General features: G+C 53.0%; 2 protein-coding genes across 2 annotated transcripts; both read right to left on the minus strand.

The window, feature by feature from the left end:
* Nucleotides 1-71: 71 nt before the first annotated feature.
* RPL26 (ribosomal protein L26) lies at nucleotides 72-5,445 on the minus strand. The gene is made up of 4 exons (XM_032321081.1): nucleotides 5,331-5,445; nucleotides 4,232-4,404; nucleotides 2,519-2,659; nucleotides 72-243 (listed from the first exon to the last, which is right to left on the minus strand). Exons 2-4 carry the CDS (start codon nucleotides 4,397-4,399, stop codon nucleotides 115-117), a joined length of 438 nt encoding a protein of 145 aa, XP_032176972.1. The 5' UTR covers nucleotides 4,400-4,404; nucleotides 5,331-5,445; the 3' UTR covers nucleotides 72-114.
* Nucleotides 5,446-9,918: 4,473 nt separating this feature from the next.
* On the minus strand, nucleotides 9,919-17,229 carry RNF222 (ring finger protein 222). The gene is made up of 3 exons (XM_032321594.1): nucleotides 17,109-17,229; nucleotides 12,979-13,174; nucleotides 9,919-12,190 (listed from the first exon to the last, which is right to left on the minus strand). The coding sequence occupies exon 3, from the start codon at nucleotides 12,164-12,166 to the stop codon at nucleotides 11,546-11,548; it is 621 nt and encodes a 206-aa protein (XP_032177485.1). The 5' UTR covers nucleotides 12,167-12,190; nucleotides 12,979-13,174; nucleotides 17,109-17,229; the 3' UTR covers nucleotides 9,919-11,545.
* Between the last annotated feature and the right edge of the window lie 556 nt (nucleotides 17,230-17,785).

Consider the following 17,785-nt stretch of genomic DNA (forward strand, 5'->3'; position numbering starts at 1 on the left):
CGACTTCCCGGAAAACCCACCGGCTGGCAGGGGGGTGTTATCCCCAAGCTCCACACAGAAAGCAAAGGCTCTTCATTTTAACAGTTTTTATTTCAAGTCACAAAGAAGACTACTTTACTCCTGCATCTTCTCAATTGTTTCTTCCTTGTATTTGCCCTTTTCCTTTCCTACTTGGCGAGATTTGGCTTTCCGTTCCAGGATCTTTTTGCGGTCTTTGTCCAGTTTTAGTCTAGTGATAACCACCTGCAGAGCAACAAAACACTTCTAGAGTTACCAGCTTCACAAGCTAATCAAGTCATACACATTGTTGTTTTTACCGTAACCTGAGAATCAAGTTGGAGTATAAATGTAGTTTCACAAAACCAGAGTATAGATTCTTCTTGAGACAAATCTAATAATTAAAGGTCTCCAGGTGATGGTAATTTAGGTCTTGTGAAGGAAGGCGAGGAACAGGGGCAAAGAGCACTGAACCAGGTTTGGGAACACAGCAAAACCACCAAAAAGAAATCTCTGCCATCACAGAGCCTGTACTTTGGTATGGGGAGTGAGAAAACAAAAGACGTGGATACATGTCAGACTCTGATATACAGAAAAACAGGCAATACGGGGGAGACTAAGGACTGCTGGTGAGCAGGGGCTAAATCCTATAGGGTGATCAAATAAGGCCCTACAGTTAGGCTACACTCAGACACCCGAAACCTTGAGCACATTATGGTGAGAGACATCAGACAGACCAATACTGTATGATGGCAGGGATAGGTACTATTGTAAAAAGTCAAACTTGTCACAAGATTAAAATGGTCAGCCAGGGATGGCAGACAGGATAGATGTTAAGGTATAAACTTACAAACTGGGGCGTCTGGGTGGCTCAGTGGGTAAAGCCTCTGCCTTCGGCGCAGGTTGTGATCTCAGGGTCCTGGGATCGAGCCACGCATCGGGCTCTCTGCTCAGTGGGGAGCCTGCTTCCCCCGCCTCCCGCCTCCCTCTCTGCCTACTTGTGATCTCACTTTGTGTGTCAAATAAATAAATAATCTTAAAAAAAAAAAAAAAAGGCAACTTACAGACTTTTAAGTCCTACAGATATGATCAGCAGTAGTGATATATAGACAATATTGCATCATAATCACTAATCTTGCTGAAAGACTACAACTTTGTTACTCCCACTACTAAAATGAGCAACTGGGAGGACAAAGCTGCTGTCTTGGTGGCAAACCGTGGACAGAATCAGAAGTCTGAACACATTAGGTTTGATGTTACCCATCAGAAATTCAAGCTAAAATGCAAAACAGCCAACTGGGTGTTGAGGTCCGGGCCAGAGTCCTCTGCCTTTAGAGGTCTGAGTCCTTAGACTGAAATAAAGAGATGAAGACAATCACCGAGCCACAGTGAAGGAAACTTAACATCCTACCTACACTGTGCTACCTGGAAAAGACCAAGAAGCTATCACTGGGCTGGTGACCTGGATAGTAGCCGATCTACTGGTGGGACAGACACAGGACTGGTGAAGGCCAGAGAACAGCAAAGTCCTTGCTCTCAAGAGACACATACTAAAGGAATTAGAGGGAAGCATCACCACGCTGGTAATCCACTAGGGGTAGGGAAGAGAGGTAAAGAAAACACAGGAAAACACTAATAGTGAATTCCAAGTGAAAAAGATGCAGGAGTATTGCCACACCAATCCTTCCAACTTTCCTGTAGTTTGGAAACAGATTTATGGCAGCATCATAAAATCTTTTAAAAACCAGAAGCGAGAAGTTACAGTATCTGAGAATTCACATCCAAGTTCCAGACAGGTACCTGCATGGGAAACGGACCAGATTTTCTATGCTAGCTCAGACACTACCACTATCCAGGAGATCTTAGCTTGTAGGCTTCGGTTTTTTCCCCATTTGTAAATGGCTTAATACTTTACAGGGTTGTAGAACTGACATCCTGTTTATCCGGCGTTATTTACTTTATAAGATTTATTTATTTATTTTAGAGGGAGTGGGGAGAGAGCGAGCAGGAGTGAGACAGTGCATTAGTGGGAGGGGCACAGGGACAGGGAATCTCAAGCAAGCTCTATGCTGAGTGGAGAGCCCCACTTGGGGGCCTCAATCCCAGGACACTGAGGTCACAACCTGAGCCAAAACCAAAAAGTTGGACACTTAACTGACTGAATTCCCCAGGTGCCCCTGCTTACTCAGCTTTAATACTGAGAATGAACAGGGCATCAGCTCCATTTAATAGAAAAATTACGCTATTTCCTAGATTTTAAGATTTGTTCACCATAGCTTTTGAGGAGAAGATACATTAAATATACATCATGACTGGTCAAGATGCCTTGATCTCATAAAAAATTTCAGCCTGATTTCTAGAACTCCATTCAAATACTGTGTTGGCTTTTAAGACTGGTTTCTAGAACCTCTAAAATCAGGGATTCTAGTTCTCTGGGAGGGCCCTGCGAACAAGCAACCACATTTGCCAACACCTCCTGTAAATTCCTTCTCTTCTCTCGGGCACTCTAAGAAACACCTACCTTGCTAGGGTGAATGCCCACATGGACGGTTGTGCCATTCGCCTTCTCTCGCTGCACTCGTTCAATGTAGATGACGTATTTCTTCCTGTAGACCTGGACGACCTTGCCAATCTGCTGACCTTTGTAGTGTCCTCGCACAACCTAAACGTTATGTTCAAAAATAACAGAAATATTAAGATTAACCTTTGGGGGCCATCTGGGTGGTTCAGTTGGTTAAGCCTCTGCCTTTGTCTCAGGTCATGATCTCAGGGTCCTGGGATCGAGCCCCACATCAGGCTCTCTGCTCAGCTCCCTGCTCCTCCTGCCCCCCGACCTGCCTCTCTGCCTACTTGTGAACTCTGTCAAATAAATAAACAAAATCTTAAAAACAGAAACAAAACAAAAAAACAAAAACAAAAACAAAAAACAACCTTGGGATCTAGGAAAGCTACAGATCATGGAAACGTCACAGACTCGACGAGATCTGTGAGACCTTTCAATTTTCAAAGACAGGACGGCTAGCGGAAACGTGCCAATAATTCTCTCTGGCCTGAACCTGCAAATAAACCATGTCCCCATATAAATCCAGTGATGGACAGCACATCCATCAACTGGTGGTCCACAAGCAGCTGCGAGCTTCGTGAAAGGTTAAAACACGACCCCACTTTGGCTTTAGTAGCAGGTGGACAACAAGGAACTTTACTCCGCATCGAAGGAGGCAAGAGGCCACAAGACTAATTTTACAACCCATTAACGTGTCCAACCCAGTGTCAGGGCAGGCAGCAGCAAGGATGTGTGGGAACCAATTCTTTCCCAAAGTCCAGTTTCCCACCCCCGAGTCCCAGTGATGCTCAGTCACTCTGGAAGTAACCCAAAGTGCTTCTGCACAGATGTTTCTTTCCAGCTGCAGATTTTCTCACATTAAGAGACCTTGAGGGTGGGTTCCCAGGTGGGAACCCCCATAATAAAGTCTGTCAATGTTAAAAAAAAAAAAAAAAGAGAGAGACCTTGAGGGTTGCCTGAGTGGCTCAGTGGGTTAAGGCCTCTGCTGAGCAGGGAACCTGCTTCCCCCTCTCTGCCTAGTTGCGATCTCTGTCCATCAAATAAATAAATAAGATCTTTAAAAAAAATCTTGAAAGCCAAGACCACGTCCTGAAAGCACCGACAAATCCCGCACTAGTACAGTGGCAACCAACGGTGGGTGTCAACCCACATGGCCATCTGGAGACTGGCCTTTTACCTAAACGCCCGCTAACCCCATCAATACTGGCGACAGGCACACGCTGCTCTAGAGCCGGGCCTCGATCCTGTCATCCCCAGCTGCAGGTTACAGCTAAGTAAACACGTACAGAAATTTTCACTTGAATCGACCTGACAAGGTGTCCACCGGCAAACATAAAACCACCACGTAAAACTACGATCCAGGGAGGGCTCCCCTATCTGGGCTTTAACTCGGACAGAACCCGAACTGGTCCTCACATCTCTGCTGACCAACCGCACCGAGAAAAAGCGCCTCACAAAGTAGTGCGTTGGTTCGGAACCACCTCCCTTCTTCCGGTTACCTGGCCCAGATTCTGGTGCTTGGGACGACTGACACGGTTTCCCGTTTGACTTTACGGCTCCCTCCTGCCCTCCTGCTCTGGGAGCCGCGTCTCAGGCGCATCGCGGCCCGAGCGCAATCCCTCTCCCGGGCCCGGCGTGCGGGCTCCGCCGAGACCCCCGCGCGCTCCAGACCTGCACTTCGTCATCCTTCCGGATGGGCATGGACCGCACGTTGTACTTCTGCCTCAGCTCCTTGGAAAGAGGGGAGGACATGATCTTCCTGCGAATGTGGGACGGCGCATTGAAGTGCCGCTTCCGGTTCTTGCTCCGGTCGGAAGTCACGAAGGGATTGAACTTCATCTCGGCTGAAGAGGAAAGTCAGAAGCCGCGTCAGCCCTTAAGGGACCACGGTCGAGTCCACTTTCCACACCGGTAACGGCACCACTGCCAGTTGGGCAGGTCAGAAAGCCCCGGGAACGATCCTAGTCTACCGCGGGATTTTCTGTATTTGTTGATGGGATAAAGAATTCCCGAGAGCCCGGGGTCTCCGTCCCTTAGGCATCCGCCTTCGGCTCAGGTCATATCCCAGGGTCCTGGGATGGAGTCCCGCGGAGCGCTCCCTGCTCAGCGGGGAGTCTGCTTCTCCCTCCGCGTGTGCTAATAAATAAAGTCTAAAATAATAACGATAGTAATTCCCCATCAGTAACACACCTGCTTTAGCTCACACCCTCCAACTCCTGCATCACCGGGTAGTCAAGACGGGACTCGCACCCCTGATGCGTGAAGGCAACGGAGACCCACAACTCACTCACTCAACATCACACTCTGCAGAGACCGACCACCGTCAACCCACTACAGACCCGGGCGCGAGCGCGTTTAGCTCCCCACAAAACCCATCGGCTCCTCCGTCCCCAAGCCTGGGCAGGGCTGCGCATCTCGGGTCCAAAAAGCCTTCTTCTGGGCGAGCGCGGCCTGCCAAGTTCCCTGGCTTTACCAGGTAACTATTTCCAGACAATCTCTAAGGAACTACACCTAGTAGACTTGTCTCCATCCCCAGAGAACGCTTCCCCTCCAGGAACCGATATGCGGGGTTCCCAAACCCCCCTCTCCTCCGCCATTCCCAAGCTCGGCGGCCCTCAGGCTTGCGGGAATACAGATGGAGGCCATCCCGGCCCCTTTCCCTGGGTGCTATTCATCCGCCGGGAGAGTGTCGGACCCCCGGGGTTAAAAGACATCGCGCCCGCCAACGGATGGCCGTGGATTTTCTCGCGCTTGCACGGCCAAAACTCACCCACAGGAGCCTCAGCGATGGCCGCAGAAGGGAAGAGATCCACACGTTACTTCCGGTTCTGTAAGTTGCCGAGAGATCTCGCGAGACCGATCATCTCTTGGCGCGAGAGAGGCGCGGGGTTTGAACATGAGGAGGAAACTGGGAAAGAAACTGATAACTAGTGCATCCCGGCGGCTTGGAGGGGAACTGCAGGAAACGGCAAAACCGCCTTCTCCAGGACCTGGTGCCTCCCTTGGGAAGTCTGGGTTCTGCAGGTGGGTGCTCCGGAAAGGGTCGTTCCTGGGCGGGTGGTGGCGGGGGCTGCTCAGGGTGTGGCTGTTCCGGTGCGTGGTGAAGAAGCCGGCGCCTCCTTCGCCGGGAAAGGGCAGGTTTTACTAGTGGCCGCCAGGTGGCGCTGGGCCTGCGTCCGCCCGTCACACCGGTTCCGCGCGTGCGCGGGTCTTTGGAAGCGCTCCACCGCCCCGCCCCGCAGCGGCCGCCAGCCTTGCGGGGGCGGGGACCCGAGATCGTCCCCGCCCCGCGCCAGGAGGTCTGCACCTGCTTGTCTAACGAGCTCGGGAGTGATGCCCCGGGTCCGGGTCCGAGACCACACTCGGAGCGAGGCCTTTGCAAGCAGAGAGCTGCGTCCCTTTCCGATCGTTACTGCCCGCTGCCCTGCGGTCCGGGGTCTGATGGAAGCGGGGGCGCGGGCCGGGGTCGCCCGCAAACGGACGCGGGGGCAGGCTGCGGGGCAGGGCGGGGAGTGCGGGAGGGCGGTGAGCTCCCGCGGCTTGCCTGGCCGCGCACCTGGTGGGGGATCCGTTTCTGTCGGATGAATAATGCCTTGTCCTTGACGGAGTGATGCGGAATCCTGGAGGCAAAGACACGCACGTCGTTGTAATTCATAAGAGGCAGAGAGAGAATCTTATGCAGGCTCCATGCTGAGCCCATTGCTCGGCGGGATCTCATCATCATCCTGAGATCAAGACCCGAGCTGAAACCTAGTAGTAGCCACTAAACCGACCGGGCCCCCCAGGCGCCCCGCCCTTGGTGCTTCTGTGTGGCAGGAATAGCAGAGAGCTTTGGGGTCAGGGAACACTTCTGGGGTGAGATCACCCTTGGCTGAGTTTGGAAGAATGTTAAAATTAGCTCCATGAGGCAGTGGGAATCGCTGGAGGGAGGGCTTGGAGATGGGAAACAGCCTGACGTAGTGTCTCCAGGAGCCAGGTCCTTGCGGCTGGAGGGAAGAACCTTCAGGGAGAAGCCCGTGGGGCTCCGGGCTGAGCTGAATTCGCTTGGGTTGCTAGAAGTTCCAGGGAGCCGCTGATTGCCCCTGCCTTCCTAACCTTGTCTTTCTTTCTGGTCCTCGCAGACTTATCCTCTTTCTTGTTCTTATTAATTCCCCCAACCCCCTCTTTTCTTTCTTTCTTGCCTTTTTTTTTTTTTCTTTAAGTTTTGTTCAAGTAATCTCCGCATCCCACATGGGGCTCAAACTCACAACCCCAAGATTAAGAGTCAAGGGTTCTTCCGACCAAGCGAGCCAGGCTCTGGCTAAGCCCCTCTTCTAGGTCTCCCCTATCCTCTTCCTCTCTTCCCACAAAGGCCTGCTCTGTTCCCTCAATCTGCCCATCATTCTCTGTTGTCACCCTTCCCTCCGGAGGACTCCTGAGCTCCCTCCCCCATGCAACACTGAGTCATTGAAATTAAACCTCCAGGCCACCATTTGGAGAGCACAACCACTTTATATGGTGTGAAGATTGCCAGGGTACAGATCGTACGCACAGGTGCAAAGTATGAGTAGCCTCGTGGAATTTTTACCGGCATAAAATGTCTCATCTCCGCCCTGCGCGACCCTTGGGCCACCTAGCCGGGCTGCTCCCTCTCTCTTCCTTCCGTGCCTCCTACATGATTTGAAACACGTCTTTTTAACTGGACTCCTCGGGGTTGTCTCAAGGCTGGTCTTTGTGAAGCCCTAAGACAAACCAGCTGTACCACAACCTAAGTCCCTCGGACTCAACTTTGTCCCTGGCCCCCAAACCATCCCATTTGTTTCTTCCTTCTTTCCTGCTTGCCCGCCTTCATGCAGGTGTTCTTGATATATCTCTCCAACTCTTACTCATTACCAAATCGTAGGCCAGGCACTGAGATCCAGAGATCAGGAAGATCTAGCCTCCCCCTGAAGGAGCACAGTGTCTAGAAGGGAGAAATAGCCCACTGGACAAATAGGGATAGCAAAGTGTCACTGGGAAGACGGCGGGATGGGTCAACTCTGACAGCGGTGGGGCGTGGGGAGCTCTTCACCCGTGAGCCTTGAACTGCTTCTGGAAAGCTAGGGAGGAGTTCTGTAGGCAGAGATCCACCCAAGCCAAGGCCCAGAGGTCTGTACCAGCACCACCTGTTGGATCTACAAAGAGTTTGTGTTGAGAATTATTTCGTACCAGGTGAAAGGAGGATGCGGGAAAGTGAGGATGGGACCCTGGTATTCTGTGCCACAGCGGGATGCTTGGGTGGCTCAGTTGGTTGGGTGTCTGCCTTTGGCTCAGGTCATGATCCCAGGGTCCTGGGATCGAGTTCCAAATGGGGGACTCCCATCTCCCTCTGCCTGCCGCTCCTCCTGCTTGTGCTCTCTCTCTCTCTTTCTCTCTCTGACAAATAAATAAATTAATTTAAAAAAGAAAAGGTTATTGTGAGGTAGCAATAAGTGTGCATAAGTGCCATGCCCTTGGACAAGGGGCAGAAGAGAGGAGCAACAGTTCATGTTTAATCCCAGGCTTCCGTCTGTCTGTCTCTCTTTTTAAAATTTTATTTATTTATTTGACAGACAGAGATCTCAAGTAGGCAGAGAGGCAGGCAGAGAGAGGAGGAAGCAGGCTCCCTGCTGAGCAGAGAGCCCGATGCAGGGCCTGATCCCAGGACCCTGAGATCATGACCTGAGCCGAAGGCAGAGGCTTTAACCTCCTGAGCCACCCAGGTGCCCCTGTTTGTCTGTCTCTTGATGAACGGTATCTTCCTGCAGTATCATGATGTCAGGGGGGTTGTTCAAAGTAAAAGCTTTTACCTGATGAAGGAAAGGAAGGGTAGAGAAAAACCAAAACTATCACATTAAATGATCCGGCTCAAAGAGAAGTCCAGAGGAACTGAGAAACCCTGAGTCAAGTATTAAGCTTTCTACCTTCCTTCCTGGTGTGCCTGTTTAGCAGACGATGTCACAGCACTAACCAGACAAACCAGCCCCACCGAGCCAAGAGCTGACACTCTCAGCACGATGGGTAGGCGGGCGGCTCCCGAATGTTCTCGGGGCCAGAACCTCACAGGGCAACAGGTGTGTTCACTGAAGATCTCTTTTTAGCATCTAATAGCATTTTTCAGCTTAATTTTTAAAAGATTTTATTTATTTATTTTTGAGAGAGAGTGAGCACAGAGGGAGAGTGAGAGGGAGAAGCAGGCTCCCTGCTGAACAGAGAGCCTGATGTGGGGCTCGATCCCAGGACCCCGAGATCATGACCTGAGCCAAAGGCAGACGTTTAACTGACTGAGTCAACCAGGAGCCCCTTCAGTTTAAATTTTGAATAAATAGGACGTTTGCTTGTTTCAAAAAGTATCAAGGGGACGGGGTGCCTCGGTGACTTGGCAGGTTAAGGGTCTGCCTTCTGCTCAGGTCATGATCCCGGGCTGCTAGGATCAGGCTTAAAGTTGGGCTCCCTCCTCAGTGGGAAGTCTGCTTCTCCTTCTCCCTCTGACCCTCCCCCCGTCTAGTGCTCTCCCACACTGTCTCTCAAATGAATTTTTTTTAAAGATTTTATTTATTTATTTGACAGACAGATCACAAGTAGGCAGAGAGGCAGGCAGAGAGAGAGGGGGAAGCAGGCTCCCTGCTGAGCAGAGAGCCCCACGCGGGGCTCGATCCCAGGACCCCAGGATCATGACCCGAGCCGAAGGCAGAGGCCTTAACCCACTGAGCCACCCAGGCGCCCCTCAAATGAATTTTTTTAAAAAGTTTCAAAGGGAAAGGGAAAATCATCCCCGTTCCGTCCCATCAGTTTCTCGTCCCCTTACCCGGTTAATCACTGTTATTAATTTTTTGCGTGCTCTACCCAATTTCTTAATGCATACATAAGCACATAAGAACATGAATTTTTATTCCCCCTCTCTTCCACAATGTTCCACACCACATTTATCCCATTGGCCATTGTCTCTTGGAGACGTTCTATGGGGATATATGCACGTCTATCTAGATGATACACTTTTAGGACAGGACTTGCTGGATCAAAGTGGAAGTTTTGATTGTTAATGTCAAATTTCCCTTTGTGGGGTTTTCCCCGTATACATCCCCACCACCTCCCCTACTTTCCCTTAGCTTTGGCACCAGAGTGGGTTTTGAATCTTTCAGCGTTTGAGGTGAAAAGAGGTGAAAAATGGTATACCCGCAGAAGTTTTAATTTGCATTTCTTTCACAAGTGTGACTGACGAAATGTTTAAGACCCATTTGCCTGTGTCTTTGGGAGCTGTCTCTCCCATCGAATGTGAATTATCCAGAATGTCAGAGCTCAGGGCTTCCCACGTGCTTTGGCGATGTCTCTGGAAGCTTTGAGAAAATAGATAGCTTTATTTAAAAAATAGCTGCTTGGCATCCTTTGAAAATAAAAGAAGTACCATCTACAGTTCACCACCCGACAATATGGAAACGCTGCAGGACTCATTCGAGTCTTTGTAAGTGTAACATTTTTAGTCCTTTGTAAGTGTAACATTTTAGTCCTGTAATAAATATGTTTTCCACGAATCCACCTGTATTCACCCCCCCCCCCCAATAGCACCGATGGTCTTCTCTGGTCTTGAAAAGAGCATAAAGAAGTCCAGAAGTTAAGTGTTTTAAATCAGCCCTCTCTGGGTCCCAAATATCCCCTCCCCCAGGGGTCCCCAAATGCGCACCACTATGGGGGTTTGGGAAACAGCTAAGAGGCAAGCCCCCCCCCCCCCGGGGAGGTGGTGAGAAACCACCTAGCTGAGAGAGGAGTTGGACGTTTTAGTTGTTTTTTTAATCCCCAAATAAAGATTATGGGCCTTTGCGAACAGAAAACAGCTGTTGGCAAGTGACTCGCCCCCCCCAGGTCAGACCCGATCCGAGGCTCTTCGAGTGGCCCTCCTCGCCTAGCCCCAGCACCGTCCAGGGCGGGGTCGGCAGGACCTGGGGTTCAGCCTGTGTGGTGACAGTGGCGTCCCTGACAAGTGCAGCTGTTTCCCTCCCCACCCTCCTCGCCCAGCCCAGCTGGGAATCCGCCCCAGGGAAACTGGCCCAACTGGTGTGACCTCTAATGAGTGGTTGGGTCATGAGAAGGAGGAGGACCTGGGCTGGGAGGGAAGTGGGAGCCCCCAGGGCTTAATTGTGCCCACATAGTTCTCCACTGACTCAAGTCTCGGCCATCAGGCTCCCCACTGATGCCCTGACTGCTGGTGCATCCTTGAGAACCCAGGACTCAAATTCTCAACCATTCCTTGAGGCTGGGGGAGACCTCTGGCTCTGTGGGCCACTTTGCTAGCCTCAGCCCCCTGTTCCCCAGGATGACCCTTTTCCATTACGTCCCTCAGAGATCCTGGACCACAGCCTCTGAGATCAGCTTCTCCCCCAGTGAAGACCTTCCAGGCTGGTAACTTGGGGTGGGAAGACATATGCTGGCCCAACGGTGAGGGTCGTGGATGGTTGCTGAGATCACGGGCAAGGGGCTTTTGGCCCCTGAGCCGCCCCTTTTATTGGTTCTGGAGAGGCAGCTAGAGAGGCCTGGGTGGGAATTCTGACCTGGATGAGTCCTGCTGTTGGGCCCCCCTCCAGCCACAACAGAGCCCCACTTGGCTTCAGGCAGGTCACCCAGGAGATAGGGACGGCGCCTTGGGGCTGGCGACCCCACAGGAAGGAGGGGACCACCCAGCTTCCCACCTTGCTCAGTTCCTGCCTGGAGGAAGGGAGAGTATCTGTAGAAGATACCAGCCCCTCTAGGGCAGGGGCACAGCTGTTGCTTCTGGGGGGGGCACCCCATTTTCTACCCTGGTCTGGAGCGTAGAGTTGGCGTTTGGGCCCCGAGCTCAGCTCCACCGCAGGGATCGTCAAACCCCAGCCTCCCTGACCTGACGGGAGCCGGCATGTGGAGTGGAGGGTGAGGACGCCGTCCAGGCCGCCCGTCCCCAGGGGCCTCACCCCTCCCAGGCGCCGCCCCGTACCCCAGTTCAGCCCAGGGCGGCGCTCAGGCCTGCTTCCTTACCAACAGCACCCAGGGCAGGATGGCGGCCACCACGGCCACCACGGCGACAAGCGTGATGAGCAGCAGGGCCCGCGAGCGGCAGCAGAAGGCCCGGCCGGAGCTGGGGGCTGGGGAGGCCTCGGACAGCTCAGCCAGGCTGCGCCGTGGCAGTACGCTGTCCTGCTCCCCCAGGGGCATCCCATGACGGCTGATGACGAAGATCTGCGGCTCCCGGGCCAGGCCCGGTGGCAGGTCCAAGGGCAGCGGGGCGCCCTGGCTTGGGGCCGGCCTCCACACCTGCTGGGCGGCGGCCAGAGGGTTCGTGTGGCCCAGGGTGTCGGGCGGGCCCACGGGCACGGCCAGGGTCTGCGAGCTGCGGTCCAGCATGGAGGGCCAGCGGGAGCTCTTCTTGCTGAGGAAGGTGACATAGCGACAGATCGGGCAGACGATGGTTCTCTGCACTTGGCCGTCCACGCGCGTGGAGAGCAGGTACTTGACCAGGCAGTCGTGGCAGAACACGTGGCCGCAGCTCAGCGTGCGGCTGGCGCCCTCCAGGTCGCGGAACTTCTCGTAGCACACGGGGCACTCGCTGCCGGAGCTGTCCTTGCTCTCCCCTTCGGACATGGCCACGCTGCGAAGGCCCTTCCGCTGTGGGAGGGAAGGGCGGTGAGCCGTGGCCAGGCCGTTCCCTCCTTCCCAGGGCCTCCCGCACCTCCCATCTCCTGCCTCCCTGCATCTCCTCCGGGGGGCCTCCCTGACTTACACCAAGACGGGGGCCCCTGGGCCCAGGCCCCTTGGGAGGAGATGAGGGGGTGCTTCTGGAAGGGGGGTTGGGAGACCGATAAGGAGAAACCCCAGCCCCTCTGAGACTCTAGATCAAGGCGCATGGAATGTGCTGCCGGTGTAGCCTGCCGGATACCCTCCCCTCAGCCGTGACAGGGACCTCTGGGTGAGGTCACCACCTCGCCTCTTCCTGCTTTGATGGCCGAAGTGAAGGCAGGAGGACCCAGGTGTCCCCACCACCCCACCCTGGGAAGCAGGCAGCGAAGCAGATGCTCCCCCAGACTCAGCCTGGTCTCCAGTGTGAGTCTGTTTGTTTGTTTGTTTTGAGAGAGAGAGAGAGAGCACAAGAAGGGGAGGGTCGGAGGGAGAAGCAGACTCCCTGCTGAGCTGGGAGCCTGATGCAGGACTCGATCCTGGAACTCCAGAATCATGACCTGAGCTGGAGGCAGTCGCTTAACCCACTGAGCCACCTAGGTGCCCTGGAGTAGTCATTTTCCAGGAGATTCTCCGCTCCTCCTCTATCTACCTCCCCCCCAATCCTGACTCAGGGACCGGCTGGTCCATTGGATGGTATCCAGCCGTGGATCACATTCCTCTGTGCTAAGCGTGGCCATAAAGCAATGACTTCTTTGAAAACAAAGCTCAGAACTTACACATCCAAACGCCTGCTGGCCCTCTGTGCAGTCACGGCCGAGAGCTGTGGGCTCGGACCTCCACCTGCCCCAGCTGGCTCATTCTTCAGATTCTTACTGGGTGCCCAAGGCTGATTAACCTTGGTAAAGGCAGATTTTCATCCTTCGAGGAGATGTCTGGTGTGCTGGAAATGGCCCAGGTCACTTGGAGCCAAGCCTGGTGGGAAAGTTACCAGGTGAGTGTTAAACATGATCGGGGAGCAAACGAGTGACCCCAAAGATTTTCTCAGCAAGGGCAGAATTGTTGGATTAAGTCCAACAGTTGCCCAAGGAGTTGACTTTGAAGGCAGACACCTGCTTGGGAGGTCCAAGTGTCCTCGCTGAAAAGTCCCCCATATCAGGGTGCCTGGGTGGCTCAGTTGTTAAGCGCCTGCTTTCGGCTCAGTTCATGATCCCGGGGTCCTGAGATCGAGTCCTGCATTGGGCTCCCTGCTCAGCCGGGAGCCTGCTTCTCCCTCTCCCTCTTCCTGCTGCTTCTCCTGCTTGTGCTCTCTCTCTCTCTCTCAAATAAATAAAATCCTAAAAGTCCCCTTTATCACAACTGTGTGGCCTCAACTCCTCTAGATCAGCCTCTTTAGAAGGAGCAGTGATCACCTGTCACTGATATTCTCTTCCATCAAGGAGGAAGACAAAAGACCCCTGAGCATGAACAGAAATCTGGGCCAGCCTCCAGACCCAAGAGATGACCCAATGGGAACAGGGCCAGTTACTAGAAAAGACCACAGCTTCTCAAATCATCAATTTCCTGGAATCTCTCTCTTCTCTTGGCTTGGTTCTCAATGCATTTTGCCAAGTTGAAAATGTCCCATAAGGAATAAGGAGCAAAAATATGGAAAGGTGGGGATAGCGGACCTGGGACCCTGGAGGCAACACCAAGAGCTTTTCAAGCTTTGGTCTCTGGGTGTTCAGTGTGGCCCTCCAGGCTGGGGCTGAGGGTTTCAAGGGTTCAGACTCTGGAAATGAGTTCAAATCCTAGATACACCCGTTATCGTCTGTATAACCTCAGGCAAATTATTTAACCTGAGCCTGTTTCCCACCTTACAGGTGGGGTTAATAATATCATTTTCCTCTCAGAGTTGTTCAGGGTATTTTATTTTATTTTTTTAAAGATTTTGTTTATTTATTTGACAGAGAGAGATCACAGGTAGGTAGAGAGGCTGGCAGAGAGAGAGAGATAGGGAAGCAGGCTCCCCGCCAAGCAGAGAGCCCGATGTGGGACTCAATCCCAGGACCCTGAGATCACGACCTGAGCCGAAGGCAGCAGCTTAACCCACTGAGCCACCCAGGCACCCCTGTTCAGGGTATTTTAAAAAAGATTTTGTTATTTATTTGAGAGAGATGGTTAGCATGAGAAGGGGGAGGGGCAGACAGAGAGGGAGAGGGAGAAGCAGGCTCCCCACGGAGTAGGGAGCCCGACACGGGGCTCCATCCCAAGACCCTGAGATCACGACCTGAGCCGAAGGTGGGTGCTTAACTGACTGAGCCATCAGGGGGCCCTGGAGGTGTTCAGGCTATTAAATGAGCTAATTTAATTTAATTTAATGAAGGAAGAGTCTGGCACACAGTACATGCTCGACAAATGGTAGGTATCACTGTTAAGACCAGCCGAAGCCTCTCCCCTCCTAGCATTCACCCTCCTCTCCCTCCCTCTCCTTCCCAGTTGTTCCTTATTATGTAGATAACTAAACACACACACACACACACACACACACACACACCGACAGAGGGCAGCTCCCCTCGTATTAGAATAACTGTACAAGATGATGAAGATCTGTGGCTCCTGGGGCAGACTTGGCAAGAGTTCCAAGGAGAGATTAGATAAGCGATGGGCAATAGATAACAATTAAGATGGTGATTCCAAGGTTTCTGTCATTTCTGTTTCATAACACACAGGCAGGTGTCTCAGCTAAATGGGGATTTTCTCAAGGAGACCATGATTCTCTTAAGCCCATGGCTAACATGTCCCCCTGCATTTCAGTGTCCCACAGGCATATGGCAATTCCACCCATCCATCCGTCCATCCACCCGTCCATCTATCACCCGTCCGTCCGTCCATCCGTCCATCCACCCATCCATCCATCCACCTGTCCATCTATCACCCGTCCGTCCGTCCGTCCATCCATCCATCCATCCACCCATCCATCCATCCACCCGTCCATCTATCACCCGTCCGTCCGTCCATCCGTCCATCCACCCATCCATCCATCCATCCATCATCCACCCATCCACCCACCCTTTCATCCATCCATCCATCCAATTATTCAGCAGATAGTTATTGAGCTCCTGCTGTGTACTAGCTACTAAGCTTTGACATTGGAGACAAGCAGCTTTAAAGCCTAGTGGACATGTGTAACTGTTTTTGAAAAAGACTTTTTTTTTTTTTTAAAGGAGGAATGGTGGTTAGTAGCTGAAGTCTTTTGGGTAATTGAAAAATAGGTATCAAGGTAGACAAGAGAATTAAAGCAGATCGTTAACAGAATGCTAGGGGAAGGAAGGACTTTGGAGGTCATTTAGTTAAATCTAGTTTTATAGGGGAGCAGACCCACCAGATCCAGAGAGGCTTGATTGAGGTTACCTGGGAAGGTGACAGAGTGGGAGACGGCAGAGAGAGAGAGGGAGAGAGGAGATTTCATAGGTGATGTAGAGAATATTGGAAGAGTTGTGGGTAGCTATTTAGTTGAGTCAGGGAACACTACCCTCCTTGGGATGAGCAGGGGAAGGGGGAGCAGAGCCTCTAATTCTGGAGGTGGAAGAAAAGTAAAAGGGATCCAGGCATGCAGAAGACATCCCAGGTCCCTCCTGGTGGCCTCCCTGGGCAAACCTTTCTTCCTCCTGTGCTTTGGGAGCAACATGTCACTCATGCCTGGACAGTGTCACCCTCCCGCACCTTCCACTCACCTCCCTCTCTCGCTTCCCTTTCTTGGGCTTTCCCTGCCCTCTCCCTCCTCGCGTTCCTCTCTTTCTCTTGATTCCATTTCGTTCTTGATCCTTGAGATCTTCTCATGGGCCAGCCTCTGTCTGGGGTGCTGGTGTGAGGGCAGCAGGAGAAATGCAAGGATCGGGCTCGGGCTCGGGCTCACTCTAGCTCAGTGACAAAGTGGACATTATGTGCTGAAAGGTACACCCCCACTGGCGCCTTGGGAAACTGGGAGAGGAGGCCTGGAAAGCCTTCCTAGCTGGGGTGGGACCAGAGTCGAGCTAATAATAAATGATTATAACAGCAACCATTTATTGAACACTAATTATGTGGTTGGCATCCTTCCTCATAAAACCCTGACAACAACTCCGGGAGGTAGATATTATTCCCATTTTACAGATGAGGGAACTGAGGCTCGGGGCTTAAGTAACTTGTTCAAAGCTGCACGGCTGGGACAGGGGAGACCTAGGGAGCTAGGGACTGCCGCCTCTGGTGAGGGTTTGGATGTGTCTCCATGGAGGGCGGTCCAGACCTTGGTCACTGAGAGCAGGACGCTGGAATAGGAGATCCCAGCCCCCATACCTGTGTGTAGACCCCGATTCAACAAGCATCCATGGAGAAAAATACCTTACAGGAGCTCCAGAATCCAACTAGATATGTTAAATTTGTACAGCGTGCCTTGTGAAGGGGTTTATACATGTATATAAAAAAAGGACTACATGAAACTTGCTTCACCCTGGTCGGGTCCCTCTTCAGAGTGACACTAAACAGGGTTGTGACTACAGCCACCTGGGAGGCAGGGGGACGACCAGGCTGGCTCAAGGTGGGGGCTGACCTCATGAAGCCCCCAGCATGCCCCCCCAGAACAGTAGCCCACCGTGAGGACTGGTTAGGGGGTATCCGCAGCCCAGGCAGTTCCCACCTCCCTCCCCTTCCCCCCCAACCCGGGGACAGAGAGCCCCACGGGGCAGGGACACTTCTAGGCAGCTGGGCTTCCCTCCTGGGTTCCCAAAGCAAGGCCCCATAGCTTCGGTTGTGACTACTCCCCTAGACACCACACACACACACACACACACACACACACACACACACACACCCTGTGCCACTCTGGTTTCAGCCAAACGCTGGTGGGATCCCGCTCCTTCCCCGCCCCAAGCCAGGCCCCCAGACTCACTTTGGCTGGGACCAGGGAGAGAAGCATCCACCTGGCCGCCGCGTCCTCCGCGGAGCAGGTCTGAACCGCCCACGGGTGCTGGGCAGACAGCACGTCTTCCTGCTGCTGTCACCGCGACAGCCGCCGCCGAGGCATTTCCTAATGACTGAGCTGGTCGGGAGGACAGCGAAGGGAAGTGAATGTCGCCCAACCCGTTTGAGGTCAGGAGGCTCTTGGCGTTGCCCAGGGGTTCGGCGGCTGCTGGAGTCAGGTGATCTTGACTGGGGATGCTCAGAGCTAGGCCCCCTGCCTGAGGGGGAGCCCAGGGATGGGTCTCCCAATGGAGGCAGTGACCCAGGACCCCTCTGACCGAGGCTCCCCGCAGGTGGGTCTCTGCATTCCAGCAATAAGAAAGCTAGCCTCACGTCCTTAACCCTCCGGGACTCATTTCAGGGATCCTCCCCCTACACCCCTGCTCCCCTGCCATGCCCAGGGGGAGGGGTCACATTACCCTCAGCGAGGCTACGGCACCCAACGTCGCATACCAATATTTGGGTGCTGTGTTCGCGTGCATTTGCAATTCATCCATCACCCACAGGGGCTCAGAGCTCCCAAAGACCAAACACCATGCAGATAAAGAACAGGGCTGAATTAAACCAATGAATTAGAAGCACAGACCCGCCTGGAAAGAAATCCCT

This window comes from Mustela erminea, chromosome 18, assembly GCF_009829155.1.
Source record: "Mustela erminea isolate mMusErm1 chromosome 18, mMusErm1.Pri, whole genome shotgun sequence".
Taxonomy (NCBI): domain Eukaryota; kingdom Metazoa; phylum Chordata; class Mammalia; order Carnivora; family Mustelidae; genus Mustela; species Mustela erminea.